The sequence below is a fragment of the Nesoenas mayeri genome, assembly GCF_963082525.1.
Source record: "Nesoenas mayeri genome assembly, chromosome: 5".
Classification (NCBI taxonomy): domain Eukaryota; kingdom Metazoa; phylum Chordata; class Aves; order Columbiformes; family Columbidae; genus Nesoenas; species Nesoenas mayeri.
The window spans coordinates 64944780-64968577 of NC_137548.1; the positions used below are offsets into that span (position 1 = coordinate 64944780).

Genomic DNA, 23798 nt, shown 5'->3' on the forward strand with positions numbered 1-23798 from the left:
TCAAGAAGCATTTTTTTCTTGATATAGCCAAGCAAGAATCCAATATGCCCCACCACATAAAACCAGCCTACGATAAGACATACAACTGACATATGTTCAAAGAAAACTCCCCTAGGGTTTAAATGCACCCCTGCTCGGGAATATCAAAGAATAGCATCTGACACTGCTGCAGTTCAGACAGCCCCAACTCAGTTTATCCCCTGTAGCTCCAAACAGTTTAACAGATGATACAGTCTGTTTATCTACGGGCCAAAATACCTCCTACTGCTATATATATAAGTATATATATAAAGGAATAACAGTGCCAGCTTTTATGCTAGTTGTCGGATATTTATTTTATGTCACAACAAAACATTTTCAATATCATCTCTTCAACTTAAATATTCTTCTCCAAGACTTAAGTCAAAGAAATTGCACCAACCATTGATTTAAAAAAAAATTCAACTAATTCCATTTAAAATGGAATAGACAGCTTATGTCCCCTATATCTTTAAATTAGAAGGAGGGTATAATGCCCATGTCCCAACGCTCCAGTCCCAGAAGGATCATCTCAGTCTCCCTTCAAGTGTTTTCTTTTGAAGGAAAGAACACTGTCCCAACTCACATGAGTTAAAAACAAGAAAATACCTCACTACGAATGGGTTGCTTTTTGCTCAAGAATTCTGATTTTCTACCAGTTTTTGGCTGTCTCAGGCTTTCTCAGCATCACCAATTCTGAGAATACACCTGCTGATCTCACAGGGGTCAGATTAGCGCTGCAAAGAAAACTTGGGAGTACTTCTCCATTTTAGTGATAAATTAAAGGAAGACTTCTCAAGTCGGTCATTTTAGAATTAATTAAAATACAGGAGAAACTACCGAGGAAGGATTTATATTCAAAGGGGATTATGGCTAGTGCTAAAATGTTTATAAAATCAATGAGAACCTAGCACAAAATAGATAATAGCTCAGGGGAATTCATATTGATTAGGATCCCATGCAGTCTGAGATACAGTTCTCTATTCCATGTTACTCATTAGTTCATTTCAAGATTTATGTGAATTGTAAAATACATTTAACTGAGCTCCAGTAATTTATATTGTGTTAACTAAGGAAAAAAAGAACTCTGCTCACCTGAAACGGAAATTCATTTGTTTCCAAATGCTTAATGAGAGAAGATGGTTCAGTCTGCCTCCACATTCATCATCTGTTGCACATTAATGAATATCTAATAATGCCAATACTAACCAAGAAACAACTGACAGGAATCTGTTAGCACTCAGACTGAGTTGCCGCTTTCCCCATGTAACACAACACAAAACCAAGTACTCCCGGCAACCGAAACAGCATATGGCAAAAGCTGAATGTCTTTATAATATCCAGTGTTCTGTAGCCTTTTGTGCAGGATAGCGCTGACAGTAAAAACAGCAAGGTGCTAATTACTAAAAGGTACGTTGGTGCATTGCAGCTGCTGCATTGTCAAACATCAGCTGCCCTGCCAGCCACGAAGGTGCATTGTTTTTATCCAAATTTGATATTATTCTTTGTATGGAAAACCATTAGATGAAAGCCACACACAGTGGCCGTGCCAGGCTCTGTGCTGATCCTCATAGAAAAGGAAGATTAGAAATTGTGCCTTACATTCTTGCAGGAAAACTGAATGCACTTCAGATTGCTGCTGACCTTTTCACAATAGCACTGATTCAGCTAGCTGGACTCAAAGCCAAAAAGCAAATAGAGTCACCTAAGGGGTACCAGGTTAAAGCAAGCTCCAGAACAGAGGCAAAGGCCTGACCTTCAAAGGGTAGTGTCGCTTGTGCCCAAACAAACGGAGGAAACTTTTCACTACCAACACAGTGGCTCCTAAACAGAAGTTAGAATTCCAGTAAAATAGTGCTTAACTGAAGAACAATTCACATGCATTATCTACTCTTAAGAGTCTGAATTAGCCTAAATGTTGGTTACACAGATTCTACTAGCCAGCAATTATCTTCATCTTCCCAGTATGCCTGGCTGATTTTCCATTTTTCTCAGTTACATTTCCATACAAGTCCATAGAAATACTGCAAAATTCTTCCCATTTTGCATGAAAGCCCACAATGGAAAACAACACCCATATTTTAGCAGTAAGGAAGAGCTTCATGGAGAGAAAAATCATCAGGATCATTCCTGCTCCTGGAAGCAGGAATGCATCAGCAACAATTTCAGGCTCACGTGGGATCTCTATTGCCCAAATGTCGCACTATGTTCTTCGCAATGGTCTGGAGAAGAAGAAACACAAACCAGCCAGCAGCACAGTCATGACACTGTAAAGTGCTGAATCAACTGAATTTTACTGCCTTATGGATATGCAAGAAAAAGCAAGGAAATAAAGACCCCAGTGATGTGCTCCTGAGGAAACAGAAAAAGTGGGAATGGCAACAGCTATTTCTTGACCATCCACCATGCCTACAGGCCCTACTTTATCATCTCTCCCCTGGGCAGCAGAAGCAGGAGCACCACCAAGCCCTGCATCTTCTGTATCTTGGGCTCCAATAGATGGAAAGCAGAGTTTGGGTATGGTCAACCTGCCAGGAAAGAGATCTGCTGCCCGCTTGGTCCACGCCTGGAGCTAGACCTAAGGCAACCCATCATTTTTCAGTGCAAACTCTTCGCAAATTAGTTCTTCTCTCTTTTTGCAAAACACAGCGTGTCTCTGAGCCAACACCAACTCACATTCACGTCTGAAGACGCTATTATGGATTCATATAATTATCTCAGCACTAATAGCTACCGATACGTAGAGATGCTTTCTCTGGTGAAACACTGAAGGGAAAATATGAGTCATAAGAATTAGGGAAACAAAATAATGAAAATGAAGATGAGAAGGAAGCCATCCTAAGGAAGATGAGAGATTAAAAAGGAGTTTGTATTTCATGGGAAAGGGTTTATTTTGTTTGGGTTTACTGCACATTAAGCACAACAATCACATACTTAAATAAATCAGATCAAGGAAGAAAAAAACAAAGAAGTAGAATTGAGAATATGAAAACCTAACTTATATTTATTATAGCAAATTCCACCCTAATCATTTTCAAGCACTTTTTTAAGCCTGTAAGTAGAAAGAAAATTATTTTCTACTATTGAAACACAGTGATCGTGACAAGGACAACTGGTATGAGACATACTTGGCTTCAGTGAGGGAGTGGAGGAGAAGATGGAAACACAGCAACAACTTCAAAAGAACCAATAAAAAATAAGATTAATAAAATGCAATTATTCAGAGACTATCAACAGCAAGAAGGAAAACTGAGGTGTCTAATATCTAAATGAATTGATGACATCAAAAGTGCTAAGAAAGACAGTGAAAAAATTTCTAGAACACCCAAAGGGTATTTTGAAATTTACCCTTTAGATACAAAGAATAGATGCACTAACTGGGAAAAACGGCAAGGTATCTTTCTAGAAAAAAAAAAAAATGAATACTAAAATTATTGTAAGAGTCAGCAAATCAATAGGAAAGTAACATCAATATGAGTTATCTTTGTAGATGCTGGAGATACTTTAGTGCTCATCTCAATTACTTGAATCAAAGTCTCTTTCTAACTTTTTTAAAAAGTTCCAGGTACAAAGCAGCAGGTTATTAAATAGAGGTAGATGTCTCAGAAAAATGCACTTTTTGAGAGTTATTTCAGAGGTGGTTACCTACCTAAATTAAACTGATTTGTCTGTCAAAAATCTTACAGAATAAGAGGAATTACCTTTCTAAAAATTAGATATGTAAATGAATATTTGATAGAAAGCCTTTCCTCAGTTGTCAATAACGCCTGGTTAATAAAAATTTTAAAACTAAATAAATGTTTTAAAAAAATAAAGCAACCACTTAGCTTCACGCTGTGTAAGCAGTTTCCTTACTTCTCTACACTTATTTCAGTCTATTTTGTGGCATTATTGTGCTGTCCCCCTTATCAATTACCTTCATCCAGTAAACCTCACAATACTGCAAGCAAGACAACCAAGGGATTATTTCACACCATTATCCCACTTTCCAGACAGCAAACTGAAAAGGAGAAACCTGTGCAGAGATATAACGGGAAACGGATGGATCTGACATCTATGAAGGCCCAAGTAACGCTTCCTTTTCTTACTAGAACAGTGCAACCAGACAAAACAGTCTTATTTTTAGTTTCTGTTCAAATACAGCTCCTTATGCAATACAATAAGAAAATATGTTGCTCTTTTTCTTCGCTAAATTTATAAAAGTGTTTCCATAAAGGAATTGCACTGGAAAAAAATGGGAATTGATATATTGTTTGAAAATAAAACTTAATATAAATATATAAAGCAAATGTGTCTCAATTTCAGTGGTGAGCAGAAAGAGATATATTAAAATTGCTCTACACCAGGGTAACCCTAGTGCATCTGGATAATGCCAAAAGCTCAACGCCTCTGAATTAATTCAGAATTATTTGCATTTAGGAGCGACACACCCTGTACGACTCCATTCCATGTTAATCTGAACAAAAGCCATAAGGAGAAATCCTGGGAAAAGATGCAAAATACACATGCAGAAACCCAAAAAGAAAGTAGAGAGTTAACCATCTAGCAAAGCCCTCGCTTAGCAAAAACATCCTTCCCGATGATTACTTAACTTTGGTGCTTTGTTTTTTATATGCACATTAGCTTTGAATACCCAGAACCATCTCAGTAAGTCACTTACTACATCTTGCAGGAAGAAATGTGTCAGTATAAACTGACATTTGTCATGATTTAGTGACTCTTGTACTTTCAGAACCAATTTAGTTTTCCCATCTACTGGAAACAAAATATGTTTGCATAAGGAAAAAGGCAATAGATAATATTTACTGGAACAGCCTCCAGTTATACTATTAGCAGGGGCAAAACACATTTTCCATTAAAAATAATAACAAATAAATATTTCTATGAGAAAACAGATGATTTTTCCATTTAGATTTTTGACTGAAGGATAAAAACTTAATTTTATTCAGTAGTTTAAAAAAAAAAAACAAACACAACAAACATGAGTTGTGGTGAAAAGGGGGTGGTTGTGTGGTTTGTTGTCCTTTTTTTGTCTTTCTTTTGGAACTGTCTTTAGGTAGAGCAAACCCTTAATTTTAATTTTAAACTGGTCAACACAAAACATCTACTAGACATCCTTGTCTGAATGCAGCAAAGCTGCTGTATTTGCAGCCTATATTACAGACCCTGGGCACTATAAGTCCCCCAGTTCACCAAGTCCTGAGCTTTTCACTGTCACCTTCTTTGTAGCCACACTCAGCCCTGGTACCTTCTCCCAAGATGAGTGCTGTGGCTTCATGGCCAAAGTAGCACTGTGTCCCATGGGGTCCCTTCTCATTTATGCCTCAGCATCTGCTCAAGAAGCACCAGAACCTCAGACCCACTTGTACAGAAGCAGCTGAAACTCCTTAAAAGGGTCATGAAAGGCATTTTAAGAGAAAAATTTCTTTGACATACCACAGAGATGAGAACATCTCTAAGGAGTTTAATGCCCTTTTTCCCCAAGATCACTAATATCTATATACAAATCTGAACAACATTATTTTCTACACGTACTTTATTGCATCCATTACCTGAGGACTCAACAACCTCTAGGCTGAGATCAGAATCCTCTAAATCCTTCACATGGTCCTCTAGCAAATTAAGTCCATTTCTGTGTTCCCAAAACTGACGGGGTGGACGGTGGGGTGTTCAGTTTGTAACTGATCTTGCTGCAGAACAAATGCACATCCTTCCCTCTTCTGGTCCAACAGGTTATCTATAAACTGGCTATGAGAACTGCCATTTGGACAAGGAACCCAATGCCCTCAAAGCCATTCTTTAAGAGCAATGGAAAGACAGCTTGAGCCTCAAAACTGCACATTGAGTTTCTTTCAAGTAACTGGAAAAAAGTTTACAAGTACAAGCAGTTAAGAGATCACATTTTTCTCATTTCAAGACTTTCAACTATGCAAAATAGTTGCCCTCTCTGCATCCTCAAGCACTGCAAAGGTAACCGCGGGGAGTCAACAGCACCTAGTGTCCCTCCAGTGCTCCTGATGCAAAACACAGTACTGGAATAAGAGGCGATAGAATCATAAAAATATATATATATAGGTTGGAACTTACTTCTGGAGGTTTTCTATTCTAGCTCCACTTTGAAGGCAGCGCTAACTTTGGCATTACATTTGGTTATATGGGACCCATCTAATCCCAGGTACACAGTTGTCCCAAACTGCAGCAATTGCCCAGTCATAACCAGAATCCATTGGAGCACTAGTCCCCAAAGCATGCTAGACAAGCCTTGCTCAGCCACCCAGAATAAATATACTAGTCCATTATTGGCATTTGTTTTTCAGTTAATACTTTTTGTTATTGAATTTTTTTTGTCAAGTTAAGTCATGAACATCCAGTAGCTTTTAAAAAGAATTGACCTTCTAGGCAGTGAAAAACAATTAGCGATACACTCTAGAGTAATCATGTCCTTTACAAACCAGGTATCACAATGAAAGAAAAAGCCAAAGTAATCTTATCTCATGTTGATTGACATTTCCATTTGCTAGAGCTTTAAAACCATGTTCTCAAAATGTATTGCTCTTGCTGTTGTGTGATATTGAGGCTAGTTGGACTTGGCTGTAATACTTAATCCCATAGCTTCTCCGAAATAATCACAGAGTGTACAGCTCAGCAAGGTGTATTGAAACTATCATTTTTGAGCCCACTCCATATGTTTCACCTGCCTACAGTAGAGAATTCAGAAACAGCTTGCTAAACAGTATTCAACCAAAAGATTCTAAAATCAGCTTTAAACATTAATGCTCTTTGCTGCTAGGAAGGAAAAATGGCCTGAAGACAAGATGATTTCTTATACTGTCTGATAAAACAACAGTACTTTGGGGGAGGAAAGAGGGAACCTGATCTGGATTCCTCTCTGACATGGGCAGACGCCCAGCTGTGAACAGTTGGTTATGGAGAGATGTGAACTCACTGCACCCCAGAGCCTTTGGCCCTGTCACAGCCCTTTCCCATTCTCACGGTCTCATGTGCAGCCAATGGATACAGTTTAAAACTAAACACATCACTGGGCTCCATAACACAAAGTCAATGGAAAACAAGATCCTATGTCTCATATGTGCATATACATTAGTTCCACCAAATTGCCTAAAGCACAATTGAAACTTAAACCTTGTAGTCTTCACCTTGACTTCACAGGTCCTTGGGAAAGCTGCTATTCTGTCAGATCCCAGGCAGCCTTTTGTGCTCCAACAGGAAAATACCATTTTACATATATGCACACACACACAGAAGTATGTCACAGGTACATATACACACACACATCATTTTCAATTAGTCTAGTTATGCTCCAGATTTTAAAAAGAGCAAAACTTCAACATCTAAGTTTTAAGAGCTAAGTGCACACTTTTTAGCAATTCGTATAAAAGCACTGCAAGTGGCCTACATTCAAGTGGAAGCAAAACTTCCTCATTATATACAAATATTTCTCAGCATTTATCAGTCCACTTCAGCCACTGGCAAACTTCTGACCATCATTACAAAAACAACACGGAATCTTTTTCTTTGCTTTGCTGCCAGCTGTTTGCTACAACCACTTACCTGGTCTAGCCTGCCATAGCGCCACTAAAAACTCTTCCTAATTTTTCCCTTATTTGCTGATGTCAGCAGAAACATGACAGGAACTATACTGTCCTAATTTGAAGACAGAATTTTGATGATATCCGGATCAATACAAGCGCTTAATAGGTAAAGTCCAGCAAGAGCTCTTTCTGTTCACAAGGGCTAGTACATGCCTATCAAGTCACTATTTATGGCACAGATTTCTCCCTCTTTCAGTGCTGGAACATGCAATGGGGACAATTTCCTTTAAGGGTCATTATAGCGTAAAGATAACGATGCCAACCCAGCAGGAATATACAATCTATTTATTTTTTTTACTGGCCAGCTTTAAAGTCAGATTCTGCTACAATTAGTAGCCAACACATCAGTGAGTTTTTCTTTAAGTCATCTAAAAATGGGATAAAGTTCTATTTTAAAAAAGAAGTTAGAAGCATAAATGCAGCCCTGCACCCAAATCTGGAACGTGGGCACACAAAGAGATCTTGGAGGATGAATGCAAATATAGATTGAAGAGACAGGCAGTGAACTAGCCCACTATTGCTTCATTCTGTCTTAGAAATGATCAGCCGCTTCTTGGCAAATAACAAAAGGTAAAAAACAAAGATTTATATATGAGATATTAAATTACGCACAATGCAATTCATAAGAATGCAACCCCAACACATGTAAGCAATTGTTGAAGGGGAGACAGCATCCCCAATCCCTCCATTTGAACAAAAAGTCTAAACAGCCACAGAGCAGGATTTTTATCACCATTCTGAAGAGGCAAAGGGTTTTTTTTTCCTTTCATAGCAATGATTGTAATCTATTCAAATGCAAGTAACTAATATAAGAACTGACAGTTGCAAGGCTGAATTTCTTTGGAGCCATAATTATTTATGACACTTTATTACAGTAACTCCAAAACATATGGTTACACCTTATTAGAAATTAAATTCTTTTTTCATATAAATCTCAGCGTGACATTGCACCAAAAGTTACTCCAGGGAATGGCAAATAATTTCACTTTCCAGGGTTTGGTAGTTGGAATAGTAAACTAATTCACTTGGAAATATAAAAGCACTTTCGATAACACAAATAATCCATCTAGAGCCATATAAGGCGTAAACATAATTTTCTAACAAGCTCATGAACCTCCTTAGTATAAAACTTTAACATTTTGTTTGAAAACTTTCCATGCACTAGCACTTGTATCATCTCTGCCTTTGGATGTATGCACTTGGCAGGGGGAAGGGTCTGTTTTGGTTTTAATTCAGTCTCTTCCACTTGCAGCCCAAAGCAGAAGGAAACTGCAGGCTCGTTTATTAAAGTCCATAAAACCACAAATGGAGGTGACAAGTGTCTGCCTCTTGATCTCATTATAAAAGATGAATTTGAGTTCATTTAAAATAAAGTCTTTATGAGAACAGTAGACAGGACCAATGTATTATTTGCATTATATCACCAAGAGAAGGGACTTGCATTGATAAGATTAAAAATTAGGTTAACAAAGATCTCTTGAAGAAATTGTGAAACTCTTAAAAAACAAAACAACCTGGCACCAAGTTCCATGTTTATAAAAAATGGGGGAAAGTTGGGGCAGGTTGGTTGGGTTTTTGGTGGTGCAGGGGGGTGGCGGTTTGGGGTTTTTTCTTGTTTTGTTGTGGTATTTTGTTTGTTTGTGGTTTGTTTGGTTTGGGGTTGGGTTTTTTGGTGGGGCTTTTTGGTTGGTTTTGGTTTTTTTAGTCCCCATGAGGGAACTTGTTTCTAACTGAAATGCTGCCATTGACACAGCCTTTGCGGCAGAGATGGTGATGTTGGCTCTAGCACACTTAGATTCTTCCCCTGTCCTTCTCTTTGTTACGGTTTCAGTGTACAGCAAAACTGAGTGAACTTGCAATGAACAGTCATTTGTCATGAACATTTTTCCCATTTTCTAAACTTTAGGTAATGTCATGAAGTATCTGATGTGTAGTTATGCATATATGGCCACCCACACAGCATAGAACATACATTTATTGTCATGTAAAGTGAATGATGAGCATGGGAAATACGGATGCCTTGTGAGATGGGTTTTTTGAGAGAACAAACAGAAGGATTATCCAGAAGTCAAACCCATGGACACCATCCAAAACCACATACATCACTGCCCTATGGAAGATTTATAGGATACTGCACAATGTCCATGTCACATTCCAAGCCACAATGCAGTGAAATTAGAACAGCCTCAATGAAATCACTGCAGAAGAGGGAGGGGAAATTCAACAAAGTCCAACTTATTTCATACTCTTTACATCAAGAGGTGGAAGACACCTTACAGACCATGTGCAATGCTACTTCTCTATAGAGGGAAAACACACGCTACAATATAGTCAAGACAATGAGAACAATAGGCCCACTTTGGTCAGTGTATCCTTTCCTATATTACACCCATTATCACAAGAACATTCTATGGTGACACTGGTTAAGCAGAAAGAGAAAATAATACTTCTATATAACATGACATCTCGTGGTGTGCTACTGTATCAGTTTTACTAGATATTTCTTGGTGGCATAAGTAGTTGTGCATGAAGGACAGAAGGTTAATACTAATTTTCTTGTTTCATGCATTCTTGTCACTGAGAAAATACATTTATCCTAACTGGGAGATCCATCCTGCTTCGGATTTAAATGGCTCTCACAATGAATCTGAGCTCAACAGCCACTAGGTAATAATCACTTTTGCACCAATATAACAACCCTGAAGGTAGGAAAGGGCTGTGAATCTTTCAAGTTAAGAAGGTAATAAAGAATGCAGAACTGAAATGTGGTGGGAAAAAAATAATTCTGCCTTTGCTCTTCACTGTGAAATATATAGCAGAAAAATGACCATATTCTTTTCAGATGAGACGGCTGTTTGCTTGTTAGCATCTAGAAAGTGTGGATAAGCACGCTAGTGACAAACTTTCAGCTGATTTGGCTTAATTTTTCTCATTTTACCTCTGAGTTTCAGACTCTCCATGTGCTGACACTGCACGGCCTGTCCCGTTAGTATTTGTGAAGTAGTCACAGACTGCAGAGTTTTCTGGCTTTGAAGACATGCCGAATATTTGTTTGCCTGCTGTACAGACCACATACTGTGTCTGGAAGAATCAGCGTTAGGCAGACTTAAATTAACTCCCCATTTCAGCCCTGGTTTTGCCACTGAACTGCAGTGGCATCTCTAACTCTCATGGGTGCGACTTCCAGCCCTCAACACGGGTGCTCCCGTGTCATGTGCTAAAAAGTCCCAGCTGCAAGTGTGCAAATGCTGCTACATTCAACATGAATGTTCGCATCCCGCAGACATGGGACTTTCCAGCTACTTGTGCAATTGCCAGAATTTATCCATGAATATGGGGCAGAGATAAATGGACAGTGGTTCAATGCTTGTGCCTAAGTATCCCCATCAGTAATTAAACCCCAGTCAACATGATTAACAGAAATACCTCCATATGTCTCTCTGAAAATGATGAATGCCCTAGTTATGTCTCATACATGCAAGAAAAGTAGGCAAATGTAAAAAGACCCAAACTTTTCTGTTTTCAAATGAAATACATTGCTTTTGCAGAACACAGAGAATCTCCACTTATCTCCTTCATTCAATATAAGCTTCATTTACTTGTTTGTTTTCAGAAACTGTATTTTCTAAACACATTTATGTTATTTCAGAAATGAAATACATAAAGTGGGTGGTTATCCTACATATATATTTTGACATAAGGAGCTGCTAACTACTTGAAAAGGAGTTACTGAGAATGAATAGTAAAAGCCTCCCAGGTTGTTGTTATTTATTTTACAAATTTGCTGATGCCAATTCTCTGAGAAAAGTTAGAATCTTTCCAGTTTTTTCCACTGTACTGCAAATGTGAATATGGAATGTTTAAAAAAAAAAAAGACACAAATATAACTGAAAAGGCAAAGCAGATGCAAACGCAATTCTTCAGAGATCTTACAAGATCAAAATGATGCTATAAGTTCCAGTAGGATGAAACCGTACAAAAGAGAGTAGAAATAACAGTAAAAACACAGGTAAGGTAAAATAATACCACATATTAGAATTTACATGCACAAGCAGTTCAAATACATTGTGAGAGATGAGAAATCTGGAAAGCTCTAACTTAATGATCCGGAGCACTCTGAACTAAGGTGCGGCTTATTGGCACATGTCATGAGTATGAAATAGTTCAACCTCGCCATCTCAAAAGCAACGGTAATCCTACATGCCTTTTAAGTTTAAAGGCTTAGAAATGATGAAGACCAATTCAGAACCACAGCTGAGCATTCCTTGCTTCCACAGGTGTTTTATACGTTTACTATTTGTTGTTCAGGTGTTTCGTATATTTATTTCTTACGCAAGACACACAAAAACCAAAACCACTAGAAAAAGAAATCTACCCCTATACAATACCAACATACTGCCACATTATTCTACCTTCAGACACACACCTTTGAGCTTGTTTCTTTAAATCATAGCTTCACCGTGCATTTGAGGATGTTGTATAGGCAACTACGAAGTGACTGTGTTTAGCAGACTAAACACATAAATGAAATCAGAAAGACCTAAAAAGAGATGTTGCAGAAAGCTGTTGTGAGGAGCGAAAGGGTTTCACAGGGCTGAAAGGAGTCACCTCTTGGCTTATCGATTCGTCAGTCTGTAGGTCCCCTTGCTGCAAGGCCTTTTCCACTTTACCTCCTAAAAACTTCGCTCCTTCTAGCAAATGTATAATTTCATAACATGCAGAAAGTCTCTCTCTCATGGTCTCAGGCACCTAAAGGAGCTTTGTTCTCTCTCCTCATGTTTCACCCACATGTACAGAAGTCAGGAGCTTCATTTGCCCTTCCAAAATTGAATGTAACGTAGACCAGATATGTTGTAATTCCCATTAATTCCTTCATAAAGCTCCTTCCCCACCACTACCCCTAATGCACCACCAACATCTGCAAAATTAAGACATTTAAATTTTTTCCACAGAGATAAATAAAAAGGTTAAGCACTGATTTTATGTAAAACAGCAAAAAAGAATGAATACTGGATTCTGTATTATAGCTGATAAAGAGCATTGTTATTATCTTCTGACTTGAGAGTAGTCCTTGCAATATGTAAAGAGCAGCTCTTCGCACAGTTATTTTGTATTATAAAAGGCTTTTTCTATATACAGCATATCTTCTGCCTAACTTTTAAAAGAAACTTGTGAACTGTTTTCCCAGTCACTGAAAGTGCATATATAGGACTGTTTGAACTTCTGTTTGTAGAGAACTAAATACCACAAGATTTATAGCTGTAATTTACTGAGCAGTTCCGTAAATCGCTATTTAAAGCAGTCCTTTTCACTTACATACACCAAGAGGTCTTTTTTATGAAAGCAGGATAATTTAATCCCAGTCCATGCATGTCTTTTTTATTCTTTCATCCTGTCTTTCAATTCTTACAGTATATCTTCACAGCTTGTCAAAAATGCCATCTCCCATCACCAGTACCGTTAGAAAAAGAATGGAGGGAAATATTTTTTACAAAGCAGTTCAAAAACTTACTACGATGGCCAAGATTCAATATTGCAGCCTGACATACAAGGGCAAATAAAAACCACAATGTAAAGGCAGGAAGGAATGTGGTATATGTTGATTCATCAATTTAGTTTGCAGTAAGTACCATCACAGCTACGAGAAACACAAACTCTAGAAAACACCGAGAAACAAAAGAGAGAATGATGCCCCGTTGCATTTGTTCCTGTGATAGAATAATACATCAAAAGAAGTACCTTGGCTACACTCTTCTAAGAAACAGGTCTCTTCTGTGTCATAGCAAAACCATTTCAGTAAAGTACCTGGCCCACAGATGCACTTCAGGAAGGACGGCAGATCATCATTTCTGTATCATACACCTCAGCACACCTTCACACTTATCTTTCTCACAAATGTCAGCAGAATTCCCCCTTCCTAAATTAAATGTTTCTTATAAAGATGTTGTTCTCTAAAAAAAAACATTTTAGGAGGTAGGTGCTATTGTCTGAAAAAAATGTTATTTTAAAAATTGTCATGACACGGTGTTTCGAGAAGTGTGCCTATAAATAGGTAATCGGAATGATCCAGTGCCACTTGTCATCTCCAATCCATATTTATGAAAGTAAAGAGGACCCTTGTGATATTCACTACCATGAAACCGAACTTTCCAGTGAAATTAATTTGTCAGCCATTCACTTGACACTGTGTTTCTAAGTAGGTTGTCAAGGGGACAGGTCTTTAAATATTTTGTTTACCTTCACAATACGCAGAGTCCCCTTGGACAGAGAGGTAACCACTCTTGCATTCACAGGTAGCTTTTGTGTTCCAGTTCTTGCACTCTGAATTTTCACCACATTTGTGCCCCTCTGCACAGAAGTTATGGCCTGAAATACAAGGAACACACAAAACAGTATTAAAAGTTGCTTATTTCAGATATTCAGGTTTAATATTTACATTGATTGTATTACTCTGAAGAACTTTGGCATGCTACGTTCCAGAAATTCTCTCTATAAACCTATCTGGTGTACACAGGCTTTTTGGATTTCTCCATCAACTCATTCTCAGTGAAATCATTTTGTTGAAAAATGTACTTGTACGACTAGTTTTAGTCAGGAGAAAAGATAACTTCAAAGCAAGAAGCCATGAAAACACATCAGTCATCTAATGAACCCATGTAGGATAAAAGGCCACCTTATCTCTGATTGCCCAGAATAGAATATTAAAATAAAAATCCTTCACAGTTCTCTTATTACACATAATCAAGTGTGGTTTTAGAAGAGCAAAAATGAGATGCTACATTAGAACACAAAGCTGTACTGGTAGTCAAAACAACCTCATGCAGGGCCTTGTAGTTCTGTCATCAAAAACTACTTGGATTGTTTCTACAGTTTATGCTTAATCCGCGCATCATGTTTTGTGGGGGAGAATTTATATTAATCTCTCCTTTTTTCTGAGTAGCTTCTTTATAAATAGTTTCTTTTATTCCATACAAAGTCATTTCTACAAGCACGATGAACTTTCCCACTTTCTTGTGTAAAAGCACAACTGGCTGAAGTTCTTTATTCCTGATTTTCATTATTTCTCAAAGATGTGTCAAAATCTCTCCCTGCTGAAGTCTAAAGTGAAAGTAATTGCAACTTTATGTCTTTAAAGGCACACCACTGGAAGTACTGTAAGAGAGAAATAAATACGTCACAGAATTTGACAACAATTTTTTTCCCCCTATTGGTGTATTTTTGATGTTTTTATCTCTATTAATATCCAAGAGTCAATTTCTATTTGCCTGAGATATATAAACAGTCATGTCAGTAATTCTTATTTTTTCTGCGTTTTCTCTCCTATGAGGAGGGAAACCAGAAACCCAGACATAGAATCAGCTACTTATATTCCAACTTGCCCTCATATGAATATAAGCACAGTTCCTGCCAATTCTGCCTGGTCATAAAGGAGCTAACTAAAAGTTCTAGTTCACTGCTGTTAAACTTTCCCAACATCCCCTAATGACAGTCAAGAAAAAGATGACCTGGACTTCTAAGATCTAAAGGCCGGATTCAGATGGTTGTTCATAGCCCTTGCTTTGATATTCTTTACACAACTTTGGAAGACTTTAGCTTATACTTAAAGTAGTATTCATCTACAGTCAACGAATTTTCATGGGGTATCCTGAAGGTGTTGTTCACTGAGGGGGTTTTTATTTGTTTCTAAACATGCACTTCAGTCATCTACTAACTTAAAAATCAGATTTCATCATTTTAGTACATTTTAATATAATCATCTAACTTTGAGTTGAGGTCATTTTTTTTAAAAATGTAACACTTGTTAGCAAGGACATTTTCTCAGAGCCAACGTCCAGCTCTACATTTAAACCCCAGATTAATTTTATTAAGAACCAAGGTACCCTCCTTGTGCCCCTTTAGCACGTCCTTTCTTTGTAATCCAACTTGCAAGAAAGAACCAACTCCATTAACGAAAACTGACGATATCCCTTCTAGTCTTCATTCATTTCACAGTCTGGTAAAAAACACTTAAGTATTCCAGCTACAGCCTTGTCAAGCCTGGCTACATTTTATACTGGTAAAAAAGGGTGCAGTTACACTGCCTTTAGCTATTTAGGCAATCACAGTATTTGACTTCTCATTTTTGCCTTTATAATTATAATCGAAACTGAACACTGGAACCCATCTCCCCAAACTCATCCATTCAGCATCTAATTTATACTCCCCAAGCAGGATTACTATTCTGTTGGAGTTCTAGATAATATCCAAGAGACAACAAGTTTTATAACATTTTCTTTGTCACCGTTTCCCCTAAGACTATGACATCCTAGTCTAGTTCTTGCTCCTTTAGAATAATAATTCTCCTTTGAGCTCATACACAGCATTAGTTTTGTATTTGATTATTACTGGTAGATACTACTACTCAGAACTGATGTAACACATCAGTGTGTTAAGCTATGCACCATAAAAATATCACATTTTCATCTAGTGTAGTTTGTTACTACTGTCTTAGCATATTTTAATTTTATTTATTTATATTTCCCTCTTGTCCAAACATGTAAAGATTGTTTCTTCTTTCTCAGCATGTTTTGGTTACAATAGCCCACATACAACTTTCTGCACCAAAAAAAACCTCCTTGATTCTGGTCTCTCTTTAAACCACTCAGTCAACATTTTACCCTGCGATCAGTTCATGGCAAATTTAACACAATCAGCCCCAGGGATGGCTTCTCAGGGTTAACGTTCATCACAAGCCCTCAGTCCCAGATCAGCCGCTCTTTTCTAACAGCACTTTCTCCCAAGCACAAGCCACTGATTACTTTCAATATCTCCTTATAGCCCTAAGAATTCTTCACTGTTTGTTTGAAATTCATCAGTAGATATGATGACCACCCTGACTACCCATTTTGTAGCACTAGAGCTGCCACCTTTTGTTAAAAATTGCCTGGAAAAACCTGTATTGCTTTTGTTCCCTTATTATCAACTCAAATATGAACTGTCTCCATTCAGAATCAGACTTTTTCTTACGTTTTCAAGCTTGAAGGGTGTTAAAAGAGAACAGAAGAAAAAAAAAACCAATGTTACAGTTCTGTAACTTGAGTAATTAGAAGCTCTAAAGAACTTTTCATTGTTCTCCTCTCAGTAGGAATACACAATGACGGAACACCTACTACATTTCTAGATTGCCTCGGCATTTGTTATTATAAAAGATCTGTGAAACACCTTTTAAAAATGCTGACTAAAAGTGACTTAACTTCAATTTCCCACAGCATTTCAGAAAACATGGTCAATACCTCTGTAAGTGGAAAGTGGAAGCCATTCCTGTGAAGAACACGCACAGTGCTACAACACTGTCCGTTACTGCATTTTAAGGTTAACCAACAGAAGGAAACAAACGAAAGAACTTATTTATTGGCCTAAAAGAGTGAGGGTTCACTGCGCCCCTGTCAGAGCTGGCATACCATGGATTGGATCAGAGGCTTTTCCAAGTACTTTTGCAGTGCAGATGCACATTTAGCACTTCAAAAGAGCTAAAAGGTGCACACCGAGGAAGTGTAGTTCTTGCATTTCTCAGAGCCTGGTCTGCATTCCCCCAGCTGGGGTTTGGGAGGCAAGAAAGGAATAAAATGGCATCTACTCTTAGCTCATAATAGGCCCAAGTGCTTTTCCTGCTCTTCTGGCAAATAAATGCCACCTCATATCTATGATTCTATGTTTGGACTGTAACATGAAGAAATAAGCTAGCTGTGTTCTCACATTTAACAATCCAAATTCAACAACCAATTTAGCTAAATATTTTATTCTTATTCAGCAAAACACTTAAAAATGGACAAAGGGCCACTGACTGCAACAGCTCTGCTTATATTCCTGACTAAATAGAGAGGGACGTAAGCACTGACTTAAACATCCATCTATTAATGCCCAATCTATTCATGGGAGCAATTCTTATCCCCAGAATGGAAAAGAATGCAAACATCTGATTTTTATTAATTCTTTGCTGTGAAATGGATTATGGGGTTCCCACAAAATACCTACACAGATGGCAAAACCACTCGTTGGTACCGCGGTGGGATCCCTGAATCTCAGCTAGCAGAGGGCACACATCCCAGTTGCCCAGGTGGAAATCACTGAATTACCGAGACTTGAGAATATTCAGCAAAGTCTTATCTGAGACAGTCAGCTCCTCTCTAAACATGAGACATGGCTTAAAATAGAACCGCCACATCCAAGCAAGCAGGCAATTGGAAAGGATTTGACAGAAGCACAAAAAAAATCTTAAATACTTCTGATAATTTAAACTAATTTCAGGCCAACACAGATGACAAGGCAAGTGAGCATGAATTAAAATCACAGATAAACACATTCAGAACAGATGTCAGAAACCATTTTCCCCACACATACACAGTCAGAAATGTGCACAACAGCCCTTCAAAGTCATTCAAGACATTCGAGATATAATTAGGTTCTACCAACAGGGGAATTAAATATTGAAGAGTGTGTTTAGATTTTTGATGGGCCTGATGACCTCCGTTCCTTCCCCAAACATTTCTTATAACATTACTCTGTTCCTTTAACAAGGCTGCCGAAATGTTTGCTCCAATTTTTGTTAAGAATATACTTGTATCTTTCTACTTTCTTCTGGCTGTAGAATGACCATTAATAAATGTACTAAGACAATTATGAAAAAGATTTCATGCTAGCAGACATGCAACTATTACTTCTGCAGCATCATCAAGTGCACAGCCAACTAGGATTTAGTGGTCTCAAGTCAGATTATCTAAAATTCAGCATTTATTCCATTTTGGGACATGTGAACTTTGCTCTTATTTCTCCAAGCTTCTGAATATCTGCAGGTTCCAGCTCCCAGAATCTCAGGATCTGCTTTTCCAGATCAGCATGCTAAGCTGGCTTGTGCTGTCACCCAGGTTTTTTAAGCATTTAACATATTTGGTAATGTGGCTTAATTACTGGCTGAAGAATGCAAGAACTCATTCAAGACTACAGCTGGAATCAATACATCTTATATCCATATCTCTTTCTACTTTTTTATGGGCAACATTAATGTGCCTCTCATTTGTCTGAGGGTTTCCTGAGAACATCTGTAATGCTTTCTGTACTTCTTAGAATATCTCTACCTATTTACTTCAAAAAACTGCAAAACCTCTGTTCTCTTGCTGTTCAAGAAGGTACCCTTCAGCAATCTACATTTCACTCTCTCCCATTTCAGAGGCTTCTAAAAAGAACACTGACGATGTTTCCATTAATAGCATTAGCAACGTTCAAAAGGTCCAAGGTAATTTCAACTTCAAAATCTTTACTGTTTTTTGTGATTTAACCCCACAGTTACTACATAAATGTATAAAGTAAATCTGAGAGACAACTCATAGGAAGAGTCATAAAATTTGCACTAGCAATTATGCTCTTTCATGATCTGAATCAGTTTTTAATGAGTCACGAGCAACGAAGCACTTTGAACAGCAGTTTTTACGCCTTCAGAGACTGTGGTCCCAGAACTCAGTGGTCTGACATAAAACAGTAACTTCATTAATTCTTTCAAGCTGCTGTATCAATACAGACCTTATAAATTACTGCTTATTTATGTGCATTAGAATAATGGTGCTGCACAGCCTAACAAGCTTATAAAGCTAGTTTTTAAGATACAAAGCTCTTCTAAATACTAAGTAACATCATAACTATCTTTAGAAATAAACTAATTCATATTTAACAGCCTCTATTAAATCTTAATAAAACTAAAACCTCGAATGAATGAGAAACATTTGATTTCTGAAAGAGCAAATCTCAGTTTCGCATCTAGACAGGGGGAGGTGAGGAACACACTAACTCAAGAGCTTCCTCATCCTCTAATTCAAGGAATCAAAACCTCTTGAAAACAAAAATAAAAGCAAGAGAAGGGTGGCAGAAGCAACATTTTTAGAAATAAATGCACTAAAATGCAAACTTCAGCTCACCAATGGGATTCTCCACTTGCCACCAACCAGCATCACCAGTCCATCTCAATTCATCAGCCGACCCATGTTATAGGACAAAAACTAAAAATCGCTTTCTCCAAAAACCAAACAGCTCTCACTACTTTATTATTTCCTCACACTGTCTTTTAAGGGGAGAACGACTGAAGTGCTTGGGCTGGTAAGGCTGTTCTTACAAATTAAAGTTGTGAGCATAACAACATAAAAATTCTCCCATGAAACTTTATTTGCATCACTCATTCAAAAGAGGGAAAAAAAAAGCCACTCTTTCAAAATTATACACTGTCTTTGGCGAGGAGAAAAACAGCTAAAGGGAACAATAAAACACTTTTACGACACTAGTTTTTGTATTAGATTTGTCTCTGGGCTATAAAAAGTAGCAGGCATGCTGTAAGAAAAATGACTGATTCTCAAAAAAGTAGTAAAAAAATATAGTTTATTACACGATGATTCTTTGTAAAACCTTAAAATTACCTAAAATTTCTGTGTGCCTAAAAGAGAGCTTAATAATAGCACATTGTCCTGCTGAAAAGTATAAAGTAACCACATAGTTTAAGCAGACATTTATATTAAAGCACACAAGATGAAGGGCAAAACTAGGTATATTCTACATAATATTTGAGGATAGAGATCTGATGAGGCCTGTTTTTGCCTTCAGATACACCAAATCCCAAAACCAAGCTGTCATTGTACAGCAGAGTTTTTCCATACTCCGCCTGCCTTGCAGAACACCTTATACAATCATTTGTCTGAAATCTAGAATTGGCTTTCAGCAACATGTTAGCTTGTGCTATATTATAAGTTCATGTAGCAAACCTGAAGAAGAAAAGGTATTATTTGCTGTCTTTCCTTTCTAACCATTTACAAACAATAATGACTATCAGGCAGCCCACCAGCTGTGTACATTACAGTTTTCAACTTGGTCCTTTGCTGACTCGCAATTTCCATCACCATAAACACCACGGATGTATCTTTTTCCCTTGCATACCCTGTTTTATTTTAGGCACTTATCTATTATTGTGGTAGATATTACAGAGATCCCCGAATAGTCTCATATCACAGCATCATGAAGTTTCCGCATTTCTCTGTGCTTTTTTTTCCTTTCTGTTGATCCCTCACATTTATCCTTTTATTAAATGGAAATTCCTTTGCTGCAGCTAGAAAAGCACAAGCTGCAAACCTCCCACCCTTGCCCACTTCAGCAAAGGTATTCTAGAATTCTGCAAAACATGAAATTCAGTAGCAGTTTTGTTTCCACAACTAGATACTAAAGCAAGCACAAACTGATACAAACCCAGAACCTACCAGTCACCAGCATGCAATAATAAACTTTACATAGAATTATTGTTCTCATTTAACATTACTAGTAAATGCGTACCAATCATCCTGTTGACTAACTAAGGGCTAATGCAAAGAATCATCTGTATCATCACACATATAATGATCCATACGGGCTTTCAACAAACACTCTGATTACTCAGAACTATATTTACTACAGTATTTCTTCCTCACTGCTTTCACTTGGACAATAAAAGCTGAATATAGTCTCAAAAAAGGTCATTATTGCAAAGCGTAGGGGCACTCTACCCATTGCCAGTGAAGGACATGTTGGCACAAGCTGGGACCAGGAACTATGGCCTGTTTGTTGTATCAGAGGGCACCTGTTTGCATGGTAAAACCCATACCAAATACATAATTCTGAATAAATCTCCGTTATTAACACCACGATATAGCTATATATATAGATATATAGCTATATAGAGAGTGCTGATGGGGGTTGCATGTAACTGAAGCAAAAATGTCAGGTAGCGTATCTTCTACTTCAAGGTATAAAAAGCAGTTCAGGAGTGCTAACTTCAATTTATGCCTTTGTAAAGCTGACAAAATTAATCATATATTCAAGCATAATTTTAAAAATAATTTTTAAAAGCAAAGATGAAATCCAAAAGGAGGTGGTACTGTTCTAGTAGCCAGCTAAAGGAGAATTGAAGTGGAAGTTTAACGTATCGGTTTGAAAGCACCGTGTATCAGAATTCATAGGAAGTGAAGCTGCAATTCCTTCCTTGGCTCCTAGAGACCATTATGTAAGTATACACATTCACGCTATTTTATAAATAATAAAAACAGGCTTGGCATGAATATATAAAAAGAGTACCTATCATTAACAATACTATAGAACTGAATAACACAGAGCCTGTCTTTCATCAACTTTGAAGCTTTCCGATTTCTAATGCTTTTAAGTAATGAAGATCTTTTTTTTCCTGTACTGCACTACATCAAACTGGGCCATCTGTTAAGAAGTATCATTAAGACATACGAGTCCTCAGAGGGACAACGAAGCAACACTTACTGCTTGCTTAAATAGCTACAGATGTTTCTAGAAACTGCTCGAAAAATTAATGTGTATATTCTTAGGCCATGATCCAGCAAGCAGTCTGAAACATGCTGGCCCCTGCAACCATGTGCATACAATTGCAAGTTCAAGGCCTTGGTAAATATTTAACTATGCATATTTATTAATTAAAATTTACTGACTAAGGGAGAGATTCAGAACCCCATCACTGGCACCGGAGGAATTTACACACAGGCAAGAAAAGTTGTCCAGAAGGCCATAATAATCATCTAAGCCTGGAAATGCCTAATGCTCATTTGGCAAAGCTCTCGCTTGAAATTTCTGAGCTGCATTGCTAAAGGCTGAGAGACCAGGCTCCCCTTAAACTCAGCTTAGACTCAGCACCAAGGGAGAGGCGTGGAACAGAAGGTACAATACAGACATACACAGGGAGTTATTATTCTAACACCTGTCACCAAACGGCTCACTGATGCCAACACCTTCAAAAAGGAAGATTGTTTGAGTTCTCCATCCTTGTGACACCTGCATTTTCCTCATTTAAGGGAATTTCCTCAAGATTTTAACTACGGCTGTTCAGCCTGGTCCAGCATGTGATCAGGATTCAGTCAGGGCTGAAAGTGAACAAGCAAGAGGAATCTGCATCTCAATACCCCACTGGAAGGAAGAAAAAATGGGGTTCTGGGCTCTAGGCTTATTTTTTCATTTTTATTCTGTAATTGTCCAGCTTAACTTATTTATGGGTCCTGAGAGCACTCAGATCAAAATCAATCTCAAAACATCCATCAAATTGGAATCTTAACATTATTGTGATTGCAAAATAAAAAGCTTGAAAAACCACTTCCAAACCCCTGTACATTTAGTGCAGTTGCAAGCTGAAGCAACAGAAAATAATCTCTTTTGCAAACATAACTTCTTCCTAATGGGAATTCTTAAAAGATACTCGGCCCTTTCTCCCCCAACTCTTCCTTTGCTCTCTCCCCATCTCTAATTCAGAGTAATTACAGCTCTGTATCTGCTAAGTCTTCTGCCCAAAGGAGTATCGCAGACTGGATTTACGTGAAGGCTAATTACAGACTCAGGTTTGTAGAGGTACGTAATATCTCATTAAAAAGGAATTGCTCCTTCCAGTGTGTCCCCCTTTTGAATCAGCAACTTCTATTCCTTCCAAGCATGCGCAGTGACTGGCTTACCTCTGCAAACACTGCAACATTGGTTCTCTGGAAGAACGTGATCTTTTTCTGAGCAGTTCAATGGTGGGCAAGTCTCTGTTACTTTTACTAAAACTCCATTCTGAAAAGCAAACAACATTTAAAAAATTATCAATTGATGAACATGTAGAACAACAAAGTACACATAATTTTCAATCTATAACTTCGGTAATCTCTAGTAACAACACTTGTAAGCTAGCAGGCAGCAAGTTAAATTAATTCTTCACACCATAACATCTAAAGTAATCTACTTGGACATTTTTATGCCCAGATTCAAAAGAAGGGGGGAAAAAAAGGCACTTAAGCTCAGAATTCTATAGTAGTTTTTCCAAATATGTTGTCTCCAAGTATAGTTGGTTTCCTTTCACATACTTGAAGGATGTAAAGAATTTCACTCCAGGTTTTTGTTAAATACAGCCTTCCTGCTTTAGCCAAGTCCAAGTTTTACTCTTCTTATTTCATATTCTACATAACTCACTGATAAATTATTCAACTCAAACAAACACAGCAGATAGAAGACCAATATTTTCAAGTGTCATGTGTTGGTCTGCTATGTCCAATTAAAAGGGTCTGATCTTTAGAATTACTGATCATCTAATTTCCAGAAATGAGGTTCTTCAAAGGTATGGCAAAGCAGAAA

At 37.7% G+C, this 23798-nt stretch overlaps 1 protein-coding gene across 1 annotated transcript in view; it reads right to left on the reverse strand.

Moving 5' to 3' along the window:
- NELL1 (neural EGFL like 1) overlaps nt 1–23798 on the reverse strand; it is a gene marked incomplete at both ends in the record, with an annotated part of 271483 nt that overhangs the window by 170037 nt on the left and 77648 nt on the right. Inside the window, 2 exons of the mRNA XM_080346184.1 lie at nt 13869–13997; nt 23141–23240. Of these exons, the coding sequence (XP_080202310.1) occupies nt 13869–13997; nt 23141–23240 (229 nt within the window). The remainder of the gene's footprint in view (nt 1–13868; nt 13998–23140; nt 23241–23798) is intronic.